The 20,210-nt window shown below is 45.8% G+C and overlaps 1 protein-coding gene across 1 annotated transcript in view; it reads right to left on the bottom strand.

Moving 5' to 3' along the window:
- Positions 1-20,210, bottom strand: part of LOC311141633 (transient receptor potential cation channel subfamily M member 3-like) — a gene marked incomplete at both ends in the record, with an annotated part of 163,498 nt that overhangs the window by 56,633 nt on the left and 86,655 nt on the right. The window contains 2 exon segments of the mRNA XM_084177024.1: positions 1,601-1,724; positions 2,028-2,202. Coding sequence (XP_084033150.1) covers positions 1,601-1,724; positions 2,028-2,202 — 299 coding nt within the window.

Here is a 20,210-nt window from a genome sequence, read left to right as displayed (position 1 = left end):
TCCCTCCATGTAGGAATATGCAGTTCCCTGTCTTTGTGTGTGTGTCTGTATGGTAGGAAGAAAACATAGAAGAAACATGGGATGCACAATGAAAAGGAGAAACACCAACACAAACAGTAAAAGGTTCCTACACATCACATAAAAATGCTAATATTTTATGGCAAAGGAACAAAGGAGAGACAAAGGAACACACAACAAAATTGACACAAAACATTCCAAAATAGATATATGGTTTAATTTGAAGAGATATACAATTACAAAACAATACATTAAGTACGGAGAGGAGGAACCCTTTCAACACATGCGGTTCAGTTGCTCGTAATAAAAGTAGGACAACAACACATGCAACCATGAATTCAATCTCAACATTTGCTTGCAAAGTGTAGTGCAGTAGCAACTGTAAATAAGTAAATTGTGATGCCCCACAGTTAACAAAGTTAGCTAACTGCTAGCTACCGTAATGCTGTTTTGTAAAATACAAGTCCTCAATTTGACGAGGTGTCTCCAGTTGAGGTTATGATTCAACGATTGTGATGTAATCGACTTTCCAAGCATATTGTGCAGCTGAGCTGTGAATGTGTTTTATAAACTAAGTGTGTATTTAAAAACCTACATGTACCCGAGTGTACATTTGCTTACTGTGGCCGACCTTCCATGCACATGACATTATACTTGTGCTTGTGCATGCGGGCTAATCGAGGCTGAGGTTTATATTGGGTAGAGACCCAGTGAGTGTTATTTCATCTCACTATGTATGAGGATAATATGATGTGATTACCATCATCATCCACTTACCATAGAGCTTGTGGCATGCCCTGTGAAATGTCACACTGTGCCAGGGATAGTGCTGTGATAATATGTATCGTTGTGTGTGTAGTGGGACTGTCTACTGCACATTGAGGATGAGCCCTAAAATAACTATAATAAACGTGCAGCTTCTCTCCACAAGAGACACTGATCTGAAGAGACCCTGTCACCACCTGAGGGGAAGTTAATTCATGTGAGTGACAGCCACTGCTGCGTCTTGCACTAAACACAGCTTGTGGGGTATGTTTTGAATGGATTTTGAATGGTTTTGAATGGATGTGACACTTGGAGGGAAAAAAGCGAGAGGAGAAGAGAGGAAGCAGCCTAAAGCCAAACCAGTTGGTTCTGGACTATGTCAGAGTGCCTTTAAATTCACAGCCCCGTCACAGCCCTGATCACCTAGATACTTGTTGAGATCTGAAAGGATTGGACAGGTCTGTGCCAAAAATATGACAAAAAAATGTCCCTAGCCTATTAGAGGGCAAGGTGGAGCTATTACCATGACATATCCTCTCAGATCTCCACAAGTGTCAAGGGGGTAGGGGCTAAAGGGGTTGTTTCTGGACAGTGTAGGGGGTAGGGTATAGGGGGTAGGGGCTAAAGGGGTTGTTTCTGGACAGTGTATTACAAAATCTCCTCCCGCTTACTTCTAATTTTACATCTCTGTTTTTTCTCCTTAATCCCCATCACACTGGTGCTTGAGACTTTGCACAGGTGCAGGCGAGGCATGGGGAAGGGAGGGAGGGGGCGTCTATGTTTCCATGGTGACCTGTGAGCAAGCGTGAACACTCACCAGCTCCTTCTTCTTCATGCATTCCATGAGGATGATGAAGAGGTGTTGGGCCTGGGTCCGGCTGTACGTGAAGGTCTTCTGGATGGTCACCAGCAACTGGTCCCTCAGAGTCTCATTTATGATCCTGATGAGAAGGAGGGATAAGGAGAAGGAGGAGAGGGAAAGAGGGAGGAGGATGAAATTAGAGAGAGAGAGAGAGAGAGAGAGAGAAATGGGGTATGATGAATTGTGGCAGATAAGGGTAAAAGAGACCTGGACCCGAAACTTACATTCAGATTTTAAAGTTGAAGTATTAACGTTTAGCATAAGTATTAGGACTGTATTTGGGAAACACTACTAATGCATCTTACTATACAGATTTTTGGAATGGTTTCTGCATCCCCAGCAATACTGTAGCAAACCTGTGAATCTGATATGTGACACGTACCCTCCCTCCTCTGAATACTTGTGTCCAAATGCCAGGATGTCTGAGGCGCGCCCGCTCCCGTCACACACCACCACGGGGACAGGCGGAGTGTCCCTCAGGTACTCCAACACGATGGAGATCACATTAGGACCCCCCTCCACTATCAGAGCCACCACCGGCACTCCCTGACCAATACCTACAGAGAGTGAGAAAGAGAGGGGGGGGGGAGAGAAAGAGAGAAAGAGAGAGAAAGGGGAGGAGGTGGGGAAGAGAGAGAGAGGGGGGGGGTGGAAGGGGGTGAAGAGAGAGAGCAAGAGAGAGAGAGAGACAGAGGGGGGAAGGGGGGCAGAGATAGAGACATAGGGGGAGGGAGAGAAAGAGAGCGAGAGGGGGAGGACAGGGGTAGAGAAAGAGAGAGAGAGAGAGAGAGAGAGAGAGCGAGAGAGAAAGCGAGAGAGAGAGAGAGAGAGAGAGAGAGAGAGAGAGAGAGACAGAGAGAGCGAGAGACAGAGAGTGAGAGAGAGAGAAAGAGAGAGAGAGAGAGAGAGAGACAGCGAGAGACAGCGAGAGAGAGATTTAGAGAGAGAGAGAGAGAGAGAGAGAGAGAGAGAGAGAGAGCGAGAGAGAGAGAGAGAGAGAGAGAGAGAGAGAGAGAGAGAGAGAGAGAGAGAGAGAGAGAGGGCGATAGGGAAGCAGAAGGAAGGAACCCATGAAAAGGAAAAAGAAAACAGAGAAAAAGGTGTAAATAAAAAGCACTCATTAAATCCCTCAGGAGCACACGGACAGACAGCCGTGAGAGAGGTGTGACTGACAACATTTCAACGGGGGCCATGTTGCGTGTTGTGCCCCGATTCAACAAGTGCCCCAACATCTCACCTCTCAATTAAAATAGTACTGCTGCCAAAAGACAAATCTGTGACACACGTGCTAAAAATAGTCAGCAGCCGGCAGCACACTTGTGTGTCTCGATTCTGAGAGAGTTTCCTATTTTGCTGGGTTTTTCTGAGAAGTTAGTGGAAGCACAGATCTGCACTGAGCCGCATAGAAGCCCTGGAGCGAGCAGGGAGAAAGGGAGGAGGTGGGGAAGAGAGAGAGGGGGGGGTGGAAAGGGGAGGAGGTGGGGAAGAGAGAGAGAGAGAGAGAGAGAGAGAGAGAGAGAGAGAGAGAGAGAGAGAGAGAGAGAGAGAGAGAGAGAGGAGGAGGGGGTGGAAGGGGGTGAAGAGAGAGAGCAAGCGAGAGAGAGAGAGAGAGGGGGGGGGAAGGGGGGCAGAGATAGAGACATAGAGGGAGGGAGAGAAAGAGAGCGAGAGGGGGAGGACAGGGGTAGAGAAAGAGAGAGAGAGAGACAGCGAGAGAGAGAGAGAGAGAGACAGAGAGAGCGAGAGCGAGAGAGAGAGAGACAGAGAGAGCGAGAGAGAGAGAGAGAGAGAGAGAGAGACAGAGAGAGCGAGAGAGAGAGACAGGGAGAGAGAGAGAGAGAGAGAGAGAGAGAGAGAGAGAGAGAGAGAGAGGAGGAGGGGGTGGAAGGGGGTGAAGAGAGAGAGCAAGCGAGAGAGAGAGAGGGGGGGGGAAGGGGGGCAGAGATAGAGACATAGAGGGAGGGAGAGAAAGAGAGCGAGAGGGGGAGGACAGGGGTAGAGAAAGAGAGAGAGAGAGACAGCGAGAGAGAGAGAGAGAGAGAGACAGAGAGAGCGAGAGCGAGAGAGAGAGAGACAGAGAGAGCGAGAGAGAGAGAGAGAGAGAGAGAGAGAGACAGAGAGAGCGAGAGAGAGAGACAGAGAGAGAGAGAGAGAGAGAGAGAGAGAGAGAGAGAGAGAGAGAGAGAGAGAGAGAGAGAGAGAGAGAGAGAGAGAGAGAGAGAGAGAGAGAGAGAGAGGGCGATAGGGAAGCAGAAGGAAGGAACCCAGGAAAAGGAAAAAGAAAACAGAGAAAAAGGTGTAAATAAAAAGCACTCATTAAATCCCTCAGGAGCACACGGACAGACAGCCGTGAGAGAGGTGTGACTGACAACATTTCAACGGGGGCCGTGTTGCATGCTGTGCCCCGATTCAACAAGTGCCCCAACATCTCACCTCTCAATTAAAATAGAACTGCTGCCAAAAGACAAATCTGTGACACACGTGCTAAAAATAGTCAGCAGCCGGCAGCACACTTGTGTGTCTCGATTCTGAGAGAGTTTCCTATTTTGCTGGGTTTTTCTGAGAAGTTAACGGAAGCACAGATCTGCACTGAGCCGCATAGAAGCCCTGGAGCGAGCACCCTCCTGCTGCACAGAGGGACAGCCTCATGCTGGCTAATCAGAAGCTATTAAGAGTCATTAGAGGTTATTATCAGGTGGGTTCTGGTGCTCACACACAGGCCTGCCTGGGATAATGGGCCTGGAAAGAGAAAGGATGCAGCCCTACAGTACAAAACCCCCACAATGACGCCCAGTTCCTTTGTCACTGCTTCTCTCTTTCTGTCTCTGTCTCCCACTCTCTCTCTCTCACTCCAACCCACTCTCCGTCACTCTCTCTCTCTTTCTCTCTCTCTCTCTCCCACTCCCACCCACTCTTACTCTCTCCCTCTCTCTCTCTGTCACTCTCTCTCTCTCTCTCTCTCTCTCTCTAGCTCTCATTTGGCTGCCACCCGTCAGTGTTTTAACTCAAATTTAAAAGCCGTGTCCTGCGGGATCCTCCCTCCCATCCTAGCCTGCATAATTTCACTGGTGATAGGTGGGCCACCGACTCAGGGCCCGCTCACACATGTGCCATCATTGTGTCTCGCTCGCTACAGGCACAGTTATATAAAGAGGGACCTATTTTAGGGCCTTGTCTACTTCAAAGCCCTGAACACCAGCACACTGTCAGACAGAGGAGAATATGAACAGAGAAGCGATAGTCTTCTCTTTTCATATCGGTTTTACTTGACTTCTCTTCTTCTGTTAGTCTTCACCTCTGCATGTGTCACGATAATGACTGCTGAGCTTTGGCGTTCACCACCAGAACCTGAAGGGATTAAGCTCCAATTGAAAGACGCCAACGTGCAGATGAGGAAGGGAAAACACAGCTGTGTCGTTGCTAATTGGCTAGACAGAGAGAAAGAGAGAGCGTGGTAGTGGTGCGCGGGTCAGCTGTTTGTTCACCCGCACCCGACCGCAATTGCTAATAACCCATTCGCAATCGCCCTACTATACTTGATAAAGTGAAAATCTGAGGCCAGCACTTGATCCTAACCCGCTAATATAGAAAATACGCTACAGTCAAGAGATGGCCAAACAATTATTTTGCCTGATTTAGATACATTACCAGTCAAAAGTTTGGACACACCTACTCATTCAAGGGTTTTTCTTTATTTTTACATTTTTTTACATTGAATCATAATAGTGAAGACATCAAAACTATGAAATAACACATATGGAATCATGTAGTAACCAAAAAATTGTTAAACAAATCAAATATATTTTATATTTGAGATTCTTCAAATAGCCACCCTTTGCCTTGATGACAGCTATGCACACTCTTGGCATTCTCTCAACCAGCTTCATGAGGTAGTCACCTGGAATGCATGTCAATTAACAGGTGTGCCTTCTTAAAAGTTAATTTGTGGAATTTCTTTCCTTCTTAATGCGTTTGAGCCAATCAGCTGTGTTGTGACAGAAGATAGCCCTATTTGGTAAAAGACCAAGTACATATTATGGCAAGAACAGCTCAAATAAAAAAAGAGAAACGACAGTCCATCATTACTTTAAGACATGAAGGTCAGTCAATACAGAACATTTCAAGAACTTTGAACGTTTCTTCAAGTGCGGTCGCAAAAACCATCAAGCGCTATGATGAAACTGGCTCTCATGAGGACCACCACAGGAATGGAAGACCCAGAGTTACCTCTGCTGCAGAGGATACGTTCATTAGAGTTACCAGCCTCAGAAATTGCAGCCCAAATAAATGCTTCACAGAGTTCAAGTCACAGACACATCTCAACATCAACTGTTCAGAGGGGACTGTGTGAATCAGGCCTTCATGGTCGAATTGCTGCAAAGAAACCACTACTAAAGGACACCAATAATAAGAAGAGACTGACTTGGGCCAAGAAACACGAGCAATGAACATTAGACCGGTGGAAATCTGTCCTTTGGTCTGATGAGTCCAAATTGGAGATTTTTGGTTCCAACCTCCGTGTCTTTGTGAGATGCGGTGTGGGTGAACGGATGATCTCCACATGTGTAGTTCCCACAGTAAAGCATGGAGGAGGAGGTGTTATGGCGTGGGGGTGCTTTACTGGTGACACTGTCTGTGATTTACTTAGAATTCAAGGCACACTTAACCAGCATGGCTACCACAGCATTCTGCAGCGATACGCCATCCCATCTGGTTTGGGTTTAGTGGGACTATCATTTGTTTTTCAACAGGACAATGACCCAACACACCTCTAGGCCTCAACCCAATTGAGATGGTTTGGGATGAGTCGGACGGCAGAGTGAAGGAAAAGCAGCCAACAAATGCTCAGCATATGTGGGAACTCCTTCAAGACTGTTGGAAAAGCATTCCAGGTGAAGCTGGTTGAATGCCAAGAGTGTGCAAAGCTGTCATAAAGGTAAAGAGTGGCAATTTGAAGAATCTCAAACATAAAATATATTTTGATTTGTTTAACACTTTGTTGGTTTCTACATGATTCCATATGTGTTATTTCATAGTTTTAACGTCTTCAACATTATTCTACAATGTAGAAAATAGTAAAAATAAAGAAAAACCCTTGAATGAGTAGGTGTGTCCAAACCTTTTACTGGTACTGTATGTTTCTGCTTATAATTTCAGACCTTTTGGAAGGCTATTTGTTAGTCAACTTGTCTATAATTAGATACACGCAGCTTCTCTTCTGTCATCATATGTTGCCATAGAAGACTAAATAAACCCTTGCTCACCAGAATAATGTCATAAATCGATATAATTAATTATTATTTATTTAGGGAAAACCCATTAAGACCAGGGTCTCATCCGAAGGGTTCCCTGATCACAGCAATACAACAACCAATACAATGTAAAACAAAACAGCAATCAATACAAAACACAACATTTAAGAAAAATAGTTACATTCCTCAGCTACTAGGTCCTCAATCAACCCTCTAAACTGCCTGAGCGGCACCAGAACATCTAACTGTAATGAGTTCTGCAAATTGTTACCAGCAGAGAGGCGCATTAAAACTAAAAGCAGATTTACCTAATTCGGTGGAGACCCGAGGAACCTCAAGAGTTAACCAACACTGTGAACGGGTTTGGTAACTCATGTTTTTAAACTTCAACAACAAAGTTAGGTAGGTTGGAAGCTTGTGTAGTAGAGACCTTTGTAAACAAAAAGGGAATAGTGAAGTGATTTACGGGACTTCAATGAGGACCAGACAAACATTTGATACAGGATGCAGTGATGAGTATTAAAACTGTCATAAAGCGAAGGGCGCTATGGTAGACGGCATCCAAAAGTTTAAAAGTAGTGGCTGCTGCATTCTGGTAAATTGTTCCACCATAGTCAAGTACTGGCAGAAAAGTTGACTGTACTATCTGCTTCCTGCTGTTTTGGGAGAGCAAAGATCTATTTCTAAAAAAGAAGCCCATTTTAAATCTTACGATAGCTTTTTAACTAGCTCATCAGTATGTTTTTTTTAATGTTTAAATCCTTGTCAATCCAAAAGCCCAGATATTTAAAGGCGGCAACCTGATCGATGGGACAACCATTCAATTAATACATATGTAGTCCATCTAAAAATGTTTTTGCGACAATTAGAGAACAACATATATTTAGTCTTGCCCACATTAAGTACAAGTTTTAAAATTTAAATCTAGTTGTGAAGTTTTCTCTGTCATCTCTGCTTCTTTTGTGGAGAAAATATGTTAGGGACCAGGGAGAAAATGCAATAACTCTAAAGAAAACAGGAAAGATTTTCTTTGCAGAATTTCCAATTGATATCAGTTTGACTGGTTGTAATGAAATAGAAAGAGGTGAAAAAATGACCCAACATGTTTCTGATAAGATTTCAGTTCGGCTTGGATGCATATTTTATATGGTTGAAATAATATCAGCTTTTATGATGCTGATAAAGATAGCACCTCTACATACGGTATCTAACTGAGCATTCTCATTCTCTCAAGATGCTGAAATAAATAAATAATATTTCTCCACTCCTGTTCCTGAGTCAAAATGTAGCCTACAATTTGTTGTATCATTTCACTGCAAGAAATGCTAAATTCTGCAGGAGTTAATATTAAAGGTACAATATGCAGAAATCGCTCCACCATTTCCTAGTTGCTAACATTCGAATAGTTCGCCTAATTTCAGTTCATGTAGAGAATCATTGTACCATCTAAACCGTTGTATTTTCAGCTGTTTGAGGCTGGTGTACAAAACCCAAAGTAAAATATGCAAAAGCGAAACTTAAGAATGGGAAGCATAGAAATAGCGTACATAGAACAGATCTACCGCTTCTTAGACTTGCTTTCAATGAGAATGACAGATCTATAACTCCCATTTTACATTTACATTTTAGTCATTTAGCAGACGCTCTTATCCAGAGCGACTTACAGTTAGTGAGTGCATACATTTTCATTCTATGTGAATTTTGTCAGTAGCCCAAAAAGTTACACATTGCAGCTTTAAGGCTATGTGAGAGGTTATAGACCTACAGTCAGTGTTCAGATTTCAGTTTCCATTTAACCCATCTGAACAGTAGGCTACAGTTCATTTGACGTGCCATAGGCCTATTTGAAGTCCCCGTCTTGAGAGTGTCGAATTTGTATAGCGCCTCACAATCATCACACATAACACTGCTATCATCCTCTTTCACCACTTCACCAAATCTTTCCCAAACATTCCTTTTCTGGCCCTCCCTTCTCTTTATTTTCAACTCTCCATTTCGCAGCTTTTCTCTTTTTGATATTAAACTCCGACATTGTCCTTTCTGCCTCCGTGGATTGACATTAACTTTTTATGCCTAATCCCAAAAGCATTTGGTGATTGGTGTGTAGGCTATTTGGTGCACGTAGAGTTAGGCCCTTAATTTTAGGCTACGCACTAATGCCAGATAGCCTAAAATAATGAAAGAAAAACCTATGTAGCTACAGATATAAATTGCACAAGAATTATACATTTATGGATTTTTTATGGTATTTTTTTCTCTTTATTCAACCCTCCCGCCACACACCCGCGAATATAGCCGCGGGGACTGCGGGATATGAGTCAACCCGCCCATCACTACAGCGTGGTACCTGCATATGCCACAACACAACACAACATGACAACACTCATACTCTGTATCAAACAGCAGGAGTAGACTGCACTTACAGTTTGTGTCGTCCTAAAGCCAGTTCATATGTCTGAGGGTTGGAGCAAGATTTGTGTAACTGTCAATGCTGACAGTTCTGCAAGTTGCTTTGGTGAAAAGCGGTCTGCTAAATGACCATGTTATATTGTTATTATATGAATATCTATGGTCTCTCAGGTAGAGTAGGGACCTCAGAATGAGCATTCATTCTTAAATCACATCACAATCGAAACAGATGAAAAGTTAGCGTTGTGCTCTTTGCTGGGTAGGATTGAAGAGCTTTGAAAAGAGCCTTACAAAACTGACAAAATGCTAAATAATTTCTAAAAATAACTAATTTGCCATAGCTGTATGGGGAGATGGAATCCATTTTTTGGAGGAGATTACTCTTGAGTCTATGGAGTGGAACGTTGTGCTTTGCAAGACGAGTCATTGTCAGCACACACTGTGTTTCAGTACCCCCTCTGATAACGTTTCCACAACAGCTCAAAGTCAGGTTGATGAAATTAAATCAGGGCATTTAGAACCCAACATCGAACAGATTTCATTACAGATGCTAGTACCCCATTACTAATGGATAATAAATCACATGTTCACTACCATCCAGTTTATATAAGAGACATCCTTTGGAGTTTTCCGTGTCAGATTAGTGGAGGCTTTACTAGTGATAGGTCGGAGTAGCTCGTAACTGGAGCAGATCGATCCCTTCCTCTCTTTGAACGCTCTATCTCCACACACCCACCTCTCTGTATCTACTGTCTTCCCTCTCTCTCTCTGACGTCTATGGCCCCTGCTCACAGCTCTTGAGAGAGAGAGAGAGAGAGAGAGAGAGTGAGAGAGAGAGAGACAGCCCGGAAGAGGGGAGGAGGAGAGGAAAAGTGCGAGCCTCACCAGCCCCCAATATCTATCTTTAGCCTGGGAGAGAGAGAGGGAGGGTTGTGAGGGGGACACATGTAACATGATTAAACGGACCTCATTATGGAGCCGTTGACTCACCCAGAGAAACATTAGCATGGCTGGAGGAGGTTTCTCTATGTGGGTCGTTTTCACACATCTAGGCCTTCCCTCGTCATCCACACTGTACTCGCTAGCACCTATTTCCCCAGAGTGGACTGGCAAATTGGAGCTGTGAAAGTATTAAGACATGAAAGGTAGAGAAGAGAAGGTCAGAGGCAGATGTAAAGGGCCGATTCTACAACGCCGCCACTCCATTTCGATTAGTTATGTCTCTGTCACGCTTTGACTTTCCTTGTTCTTCTGTTCTCTTCTGAATATAATCCATCCGATTCTATTTTAGCTGTGCTGCGTTGTGTAGGTGCTGCATTTGAGATAAGATAATTAGTTGGGTTGGGGGACACTTTATTTTCAGAAGGATATGGATAGGATGGGTGAGAGTGTCAAAGGGCTATGGAACAGATTTGAACCCATGCCGACACAGGTATGACTGTTCGTGGAGGTGGTGGCACTAACCACTAGACCACCAGATTGTGGGACATGGTCTACTGGGAAATGACACCCATAACCAATATTGGGGAAGCTACTCTGAAAATATAGTTTACCAAGCTACCAATTACTTCACAATGGAAGAAGTTAAGCTACACTAAAGCTACCCTTAAGAAAAATATAGTTTACTTAACTAAAAACTACTTTGTGAAAGATTATCATATGTAAATCTGAAATGTCATAGACTACAAATTGCAAGGACAGATCACTTTGGGGTCATATGTTAACATTATTTATTTAGCCTATTAAACACAAAACTATGTTTCAAGTGAGAATTAGGCAGGTCTGATGCCGAAAAAGAAAGGAAATTAGTGCCTACTTCATCATACTTTCAAAATCTAGCTAGCTAGACAAGCAGTCATTATCATAAATCACATCGACAATCTACTGGCAAATCCTTTTCAATCCTTGTCATATGAAGACAAATTATAGATAAAACGAATCGGTGCTCATTGGCCTTGGACATAAACATTACACAGCAGTTGGAAATCTCAAATTCAACAATGAGTAGTTTCGAAGGAATCAGTGCTAACTGCGAACAATCACTATTTTGCTTACCCTGCCTGCTATTCGGTGGAGAGGGTGTGTGGTCCAAGTCTGGGTTTAAGGATTTAAAACATCTGTCTGAAAGGGTCTCTTTTCCAAGCTTAAAAGGATACAAATTCACACGCAACACCATGGGCCAGAAAAGGTTCAATACATTGGCCATGCTGTCAATCCAGACTTTGATGACAAAGTTTGGCCACAAGAACCGCCTGGTCACCTTCCTGTTCAAGTGAGCACAGCACAACAACGGTGAGTCCAAAATTTGTATTGTAGGCAATGTTGGAATGATGCATTTAATTGTTTTGCTTACTTTGCGTATTATAATTAGCTCATGTGCTTTTCTCCACCAAGGAGGGGATACTATATAATGTTGTTGGGTCTGTAACCATTTTCGCCAGTGACAATCTCTTAACATTAAAATATTTTTTGTTCAACAAAAAGTTCAGTAGGCTAATAGACCCATGTAATTACAGTTGATATTGCTAGAGTTGTTTTGTTTGTGCAAAGCGCTGTCTGTGCGTCGGTATATTGTCTATAAACGTGGATCCTTGTGATTGTATTTTCCTTCCTTTTTAGACCACACAGGCCTAGTAAAATACCTAGGTGGCTAACTCTCTCTCTGTCTCTCTCTCTCTCCTTAAAGAAAAGTTAAGTTAAGGCCTCAACATTTTGCTGAATTTATCTGAAAGTGCTGAACGAATAGGCCTACCTCGTCGCAGCTAGTTTGCTTGCACTTGCTTATACTTACAGCTGAGTGTTAATGATATAAGAACAAACATTATGAATTTACTGAACATAAATGTAATAATGTTTGTGTATGGTTTAAAAGTCAAAACTCATGTCGGCATTCGTTATTATTGAAGGAAAATGCGGTTCTTATCGAGTTACACAAATCCACAAGGAGTCAGAAGAATCCATATTTATTTCAGCAAGTCAGCCATATCAGATATGGTTTTTTAAAAGGCAGTAAATGAGGCTGAATTAACTGTTTAGCTGCCAGACGAGGCTCCGCTGATAGCCAGGTGTAGCGGTGGTAAGGATTCACTATATGGTGCTGAAAGGAAAGCTCCGCTATCGGGACTGCTTCATGTAGGCCCTAACAGTTGTTTGTCACCGTTATAGTGCAATTAATGTATTGTTTAGTGTTGTGTTGTGTAGTGGCTTTGCTGGCATGCATCTAAAAATAATTGTTTGAGTTTGCCCCACCAAGATTTACATGCTAACTCGCCACTGTGCAGAGGAAAAGCAAATGTGGACTGTTCTTCAAATTGCGCCTCAGCAGATTTGTTTTTTTATGTTCCATATTCTTTTTTTCGTGGCGGCAAGGATTTTGCCTAGGCGCAGTGCCACAGCAAAATGAGTGCAGCGGAAACACTGGTCCTGTGGGTCCCAGCTGAGGTCAGCTGGGACCCACATCCGATTAGAATCCAATTCCAGCACGGGCCATTTCTCATCCATTACATATGACTGTGAGTAAAAATGGTATAGATAACCCCCCCCCCACACACACACACACCTAAAAACGGACAGAGAACCCCGCCCCCTTCCCCCACACACTCACAGCTTAGTGCTGACGAGAGAGTAGGTGAAGGCTACATGAAGAGAAAAGGATCCCTCTTTCTCTCTCCGTCCTCTCGTATATTCTCATCCTCCTATTCAGAAGAGACCGCTCAAGGTAACCTCATCGCCTCACTTCCCACTTCCTCTCTCATTCCCTTTCCCTCTCTGAGACTAGTGCATTACCAACACACAGCAGAGAGCTGTGACCGTCACCTGAGGCCGTCTGCTGTCTCACTCTTCTATCTGCCTGGCTGTTTGAGTTGTTGCCACGGGGAAAGGCAGGGGTCTGGTGGGAACAGAGATAGCACTAATGTTCAAGGCTTCCTGAAGTCGTCTGACCTTGGACACATGGGAACGAGGGAGTGTGAGGATGAGTTGTTTAAAGGGGGAGGACAAGGGGAGATGACGATTGCATAAATAAGGGATGAGTCCACAAGTGGACTACAGGACAGGGGGATGGATGTCCATGGCTATGATCTAAGTGAGCTAGAGGACAGGGGGATGGATGACCATGGCTAAATGATCTATCGGCTATTCCTATGTATGGTTACACAGGGATCTCTCTAACCTTAAAGGGACAATCTGCAACATGTACTTATTCGTAGGCTGGCTAGTTGGTTTCATAACATAATGTTGAAAACAATAATCCATACTTTATCACTAAGAAAGACCAAGAACCACATACTGTAGGAGGACAAGAGGAAGCAGGGAAGAAGGACTGCGGCTGCGATACGGAGGATACAGTTGGTTTTGAAGGAAGCTGGTCAGGAATACCAGGAGGAGATAGACATGTATCTAATCTGGCGTGTGAATGTGTTGGCCACAGCCACCATAAACATCACTTCACCCAAAACCCTGTCTTTATCCATTTATTCTGTTTACCCTCAGCTGGAGCCAAGCTGTCCCCTCGATTCTCAGTCACAATAGCACACGAGGCAACACAGCCGCATGTAATATGGAGTGGGAGGGAGTACTCACTGAAAAATAACTTTTTTAGTTTTAGCTACAGGAGAGATGTGAGGAGAATATATTATTAATCAGATCTGACTTAACATAGTTTAATGCTTGTGCCAGCAGAGGACCCTGCTGAGAGGGAAATGTATAAACACAATATGCAACAATTTCAATGATTTTACTGAGTTACAGTTCATATAAGGAAATCAGTCAATTGAAATAAATAAATTAGGACCTAGTCTTTGGATTTCACACGACTGGGCAGGAGCGCAGCCATGGGTGGGCCTGGGAGGGCATAGGCCCACCGACTAGGGAGACAGTCCCAGCCAATCAAAATTAGTTTTTTCCCACAAAAGGGCTTTATTACAGACAGAAATACTCTTCAGTTTCATCAGCTGTCCAGGTGGCTGGTCTCAGACGATCCCGCAGGTGAAGAAGCCAGATGTGGAGGTCCTGGGCTGGAGTGGTTACACGTGGTGTGCGGTTATGAGGCCAGTTGAACGTACTGTCAAATTCTCTAAAACAACGTTGGAGGCAGCTTATGGTAGAGAAATGTATATTCAAATCTCTGGTAACAGCTCTGGTGGACATTCCTGCAGTCAGCATGACAATTGCACGTTCCATGAAAACTTGAGACATCTGTGGCATTGTGTTGTGTGACAAAACTGCACATTTTAGAGTGGCCTTTTATTGTCCCCAGCACAAGGTGCACCTGTGTAATGATCATGTTGTTTAATCAGCTTCTTGACATGCCACACCTGTCAGGTGGATGGATTATCTGGGCAAATGAGAAATGCTCACTAACAGGGATGTAAACACCTTTGTGCAGAACATTTTAGAGAAATAAGCTTTTTGTGCATATGGAAAAGTTCTGGGATCTTTTATTTCAGCTCATGAAACATGTGACCAACACTTTACATGTTCCGTTTATATTTTTGTTCAGTAATATGTGCTTCTTTATTGACTGTGGACAGATAATCAAATAAAGAAATGGTCCGATGGCTTGAACCCTGGGTGGTATTCATTAGGAACAAAATGGAAGCAAATGGTCTGAAACGGGGAGGTACTATTGGAGCTTATCCAATAAGAATGGCTCATTTTTGTATTCTGTTGCAATATGTTTCGCTACGTTGTGCCCTAATAAATATGACCCTGGTATAGTGATGCAGGGGTTGACTCATAGCAGAGGGATTTAGGGTCATTAAATATTGTGTGGCTGAAGGGCGGGTGGGTGGCAGGCAGGTTGAATAAAGAGAAACAATACCTTAAAAAATCCATTAATGTATAATGTTTGTGCAATTTATATAGGCTACATTGAGGTTTTTCTTACATTATTTTAGGCTATCTGGTATATCTCCACAAGCCTAATGTCACGGATTCAGCCGAGGCTGCTCCTCCTCCTTGCTCGGGCAGGCTTCGGCGTTCGTCGTCCCCGGAGTACTAGCTGCTGCCGATCGATGTTTTGGTGTTTGTCTTGTTTGGTCTTTATTGTTTACACCTGTTTCCCATTATGTTGGATTGTATTCCCTATATTACCCCCTGTCTCTCATTGGTTATTTTGTGTGTGATTGTTCTTTGTCATTTCGGCAGTTGCTTTGTGTTACGGGTCTTTGTGTTTTCCTCCCTGTTTGGAGGTTTGTTGTTTTGTACGTTTTTACTGTGTTCAGTAAAGTACGTTGCCAGCCGCTCTGTGTCCTGCGTTTGACTTCGCTGACCGCATACACGTCGCGTGACAGAATCACACACCAAGACATGGAGTCAGCAGGAGCGGCAGTGCCAGCTGGATCAATGGAGGAGCGCGTAACACAACAAGCGGCCATGATCCAGGCTCTCGGCACCGCCATGGAAGGGGTGATGAACACCTTGGAGCGACGGGAAAGAGGAGGTTTGCCCACACCTCCTCCGACGATACCACCACCATCAGCTATACCCATCGCTTCACCTCCGGAGTCCAGTGGGATTCGGCTCTCGCTCCCAAGGGCTTATGATGGCACCACGGCCGGGTGTCAGGGTTTCCTGGCAACCGTCCACCCGGTGCCCTCGGGATACGAGAGCGTGTCCGCCCTCATCTCCTGTCTGTCCGGCAAGGCGCTGGAGTGGACCAACGCCGAGTGGAGGGGAACAGACGCCGCTACAGTCAACTATGCGGAGTTCACCCGCCGCTTCAGGGCGGTGTTCGATCATCCCCCAGAGGGGAAGGCGGCGGGTGAGCGTCTGTTCCACCTCAGACAGGGGAAGAGGAGCGTGCAGGAGTTCGCACTGGACTTCCGGACTCTGGCTTCCAATGCGGGATGGAATGAGAGGGCCCTCATCGACCACTACAGGTGCAGCCTGAGGGAGGACGTGCGTCGGGAATTGGCCTGCAGGGACACCAACCTAAGGTTCGATCAGCTGGTGGACATGTCGATTCGCCTAGATATCCTGTTGGCTACCCGCGGACGTCCGGAGTCGGGGCCGTCCATTCCATCCCCCAGCACTTCCGAGCCGAGCCCTATGGAGCTCGGGGGTGCTGGTGCTAGGAAGACTAGGAGAGAGACCTGGAGAGAGGCTGTCCCCTGCACCAACTGTGGCCGCAGAGGACACACTGCGGGTCGGTGCTGGTGAGGGTCTCCTAGGAATCGAGGCAGTAGGCAGCGCACTGATAAGTCATTCCAGGTGAGTAAGCACCCAACTCACCCAGAGCTCTCTGTTGTACATATGTGTATTAAAGTGGTGTTTCCCGAGGTTTCTCCTCACTCCCAGCATAAGGCGCTAGTAGATTCAGGCGCAGCTGGGAATTTTATCGATCGCCGTTTCACGTATAAGTTAGGGATTCTTATTGTACCAGTTGATGTGCCCTTCCCCATCCATGCCCTAGATAGCCGCCCTTTGGGGTCAGGATTGATTAGGGAGGTCACAGCGCCACTTAAGATGAAGACGCAGGAGGGCCATGAGGAGATTATACGGTTGTATTTGATTGACTCTCCTGCGTTTCCCGTGGTGTTGGGGCTTCCCTGGTTAACATCTCATGACCCCAACATTTCATGGCAACAGAGGGCTCTCAAGGGATGGTCTGATCAGTGTGTAGGTGTTTCCGTAGGGGCAGCTCCTCCTGAGTATGCCGATTTGGCAATCGCCTTCTGTAAAAAGAAGGTGACTACATTACCACCTCATCGACAGGGGGATTGTGCGATAGACCTCCAGGTAGGCGCTGCGCTTCCTCGTAGTCATGTGTATCCTCTGTCTCAGGAGGAGACGGCGGCTATGGAGACATATGTCGCCGAATCTCTGAGACAGGGATACATATGGCCGTCCACTTCCCCTGCGTCCTCGAGTTTCTTTTTTGTGAAGAAGAAGGATGGGGGTTTACGCCCGTGTATTGATTACCGTGGTCTCAATCAGATTACAATCAAATACAGCTATCCTCTCCCTCTGATTGCTAGTATGACGGAGTCATTACACGGGGCGCGATTCTTCACAAAATTGGATCTCAGGAGCGCGTACAACCTGGTGCACATTAGGGAGGGAGATGAGTGGAAGACAGCATTCAGTACCACCTCGGGTCACTATGAGTATCTCGTCATGCCATACGGTTTAATGAATGCTCCTTCAGTCTTCCAATCGTTTGTGGACGAGATTTTCCGGGATTTGCATGGACAGGGTGTAGTGGTGTATATTGATGACATTCTAATATACTCCGTTACACGAGCCGAGCATGTGTCCCTGGTGCGTCGGGTGCTTGGTAGACTGTTAGAGCATGACCTGTATGTGAAGGCGGAGAAATGTCTGTTCTTCCAGGAGTCCATCTCCTTCCTGGGACTTCGGTTGTCCGCGTCAGGGGTGGAGATGGAGATTGATCGCGTTTCAGCCGTGCGTAATTGGCAGACTCCCACCACGGTGAAGGAGGTGCAGCGGTTTTTGGGTTTTGCCAATTACTACCGGAGGTTTATCCGGGGCTTTGGACAGGTAGCAGCTCCCATCACCTCCCTGCTAAGGGGTGGCCCAGTGCGTTTGCAGTGGTCGGCAGAGGCGGACAGGGCGTTTAGACATCTGAAGGACTTGTTCACCTCGGCTCCGGTGCTGGCACATCCGGATCCCTCTTTGGCGTTACAAGTTGAGGTGGATGCGTCCGAGGCGGGGATCGGTGCTATACTGTCTCAGCGCTCGGGCACGCCTCCAAAACTCCGCCCCTGTGCTTTCTATTCTAAGAAGCTCAATCCGGCGGAGCGCAATTATGACGTGGGGGACAGGGAGCTGCTAGCGGTGGTTCAAGCCCTGAAGGTGTGGAGGCATTGGCTTGAGGGGGCTAAACACCCTTTTCTCATTCTGACTGACCATTGTAACCTGGAGTACATCCAGGCAGCGAGGAGACAGAACCCTCGTCAGGCTAGGTGGGCCATGTTTCTTACCCGCTTTGTATTTAAGCTCACTTATAGACCAGGATCACAGAACGCTAAGGCAGACGCCCTGTCCCGACGATATGACACAGAGGAGAGGTCCATTGAGCCCACTCCCATACTTCCGGAGTCTTGTCTGGTGGCACCGGTAGTGTGGGAGGTCGATGCGGACATCGAGCGGGCGTTACGTGCCGACCCTACTCCCCCACAGTGTCCAGAGGGACGGAAGTATGTGCCGCTCGAGGTCCGTGATCGACTGATATATTGGGCTCACACGTCACCCTCCTCTGGTCATCCTGGTATTGGTCGGAAAGTGCACTGCCTTAATGGGAAGTACTGGTGGCCCATCTTAGCTAGGGACGTGAGGGTTTACGTTTCTTCCTGCTCGGTGTGCGCCTAGTGTAAGGCGCCTAGACACCTGCCCAGAGGGAAGTTACAACCCCTACCCGTTCCACAACGGCCGTGGTCTCACCTATCGGTGGATATTGTCACGGACCTTCCCCACTCCCAGGGGAACACCACGATCTTGGTCGTTGTGGACCGGTTTTCGAAGGCCTGCCGTCTCATTCCTATGCCAGGTCTCCCTACAGCCCTACAAACGGCCGACGCCCTATTTACTCACGTCTTCCGGCACTACGGGGTGCCTGAGGATATAGTGTCTGATCGGGGTCCCCAGTTCACCTCTAGAGTCTGGAGGGCGTTTATGGAACGTCTGGGGGTCTCGATTAGCCTTACCTCGGTTTTCACCCTGAGAGTAATGGGCAGGTGGAGAGAGTTTACCAGAATGTGGGTAGGTTTCTGAGGTCCTATTGCCAGGACCGGCAGGAGGAGTGGTCGGGGTATATCCCCTGGGCAGAGATAGCCCAAAACTCACTCCGCCACTCCTCCACTAATCTTACGCCTTTTCAGTGTGTGCTGGGTTACAGTGGGGGAAAAAAGTATTTAGTCAGCCACCAATTGTGCAAGTTCTCCCACTTAAAAAGATGAGAGAGGCCTGTAATTTTCATCATAGGTACACGTCAACTATGACAGACAAAATGAGATTTTTTTTCCCCGAAAATCACATTGTAGGATTTTTAATGAATTTATTAGCAAATTATGGTGGAAAATAAGTATTTGGTCAATAACAAAAGTTTCTCAATACTTTGTTATATACCCTTTGTTGGCAATGACACAGGTCAAACGTTTTCTGTAAGTCTTCACAAGGTTTTCACACACTGTTGCTGGTATTTTGGCCCATTCCTCCATGCAGATCTCCTCTAGAGCAGTGATGTTTTGGGGCTGTCGCTGGGCAACACAGACTTTCAACTCCCTCCAAAGATTTTCTATGGGGTTGAGATCTGGAGACTGGCTAGGCCACTCCAGGACCTTGAAATGCTTCTTACAAAGCCACTCCTTCGTTGCCCGGGCTGTGTTTGGGATCATTGTCATGCTGAAAGACCCAGCCACGTTTCATCTTCAATGCCCTTGCTGATGGAAGGAGGTTTTCACTCAAAATCTCACGATACATGGCCCCATTCATTCTTTCCTTTACACGGATCAGTCGTCCTGGTCCCTTTGCAGAAAAACAGCCCCAAAGCATGATGTTTCCACCCCCATGCTTCACAGTAGGTATGGTGTTCTTTAGATGCAACTCAGCATTCTTTGTCCTCCAAACACGACGAGTTGAGTTTTTACCAAAAAGTTATATTTTGGTTTCATCTGACCATATGACATTCTCCCAATCCTCTTCTGGATCATCCAAATGCACTCTAGCAAACTTCAGACGGGCCTGGACATGTACTGGCTTAAGCAGGGGGACACGTCTGGCACTGCAGGATTTGAGTCCCTGGCGGCGTAGTGTGTTACTGATGGTAGGCTTTGTTACTTTGGTCCCAGCTCTCTGCAGGTCATTCACTAGGTCCCCCCATGTGGTTCTGGGATTTTTGCTCACCGTTCTTGTGATCATTTTGACCCCACGGGGTGAGATCT

Source organism: Coregonus lavaretus (assembly GCF_964263955.1).
Source record: "Coregonus lavaretus genome assembly, chromosome: 14".
In the NCBI taxonomy this organism is placed as follows: Eukaryota; Metazoa; Chordata; class Actinopteri; order Salmoniformes; family Salmonidae; genus Coregonus; species Coregonus lavaretus.
The sequence above is the reverse complement of the archived record's forward strand: the minus strand, read 5'-3'. Positions and strand labels throughout refer to the sequence as shown.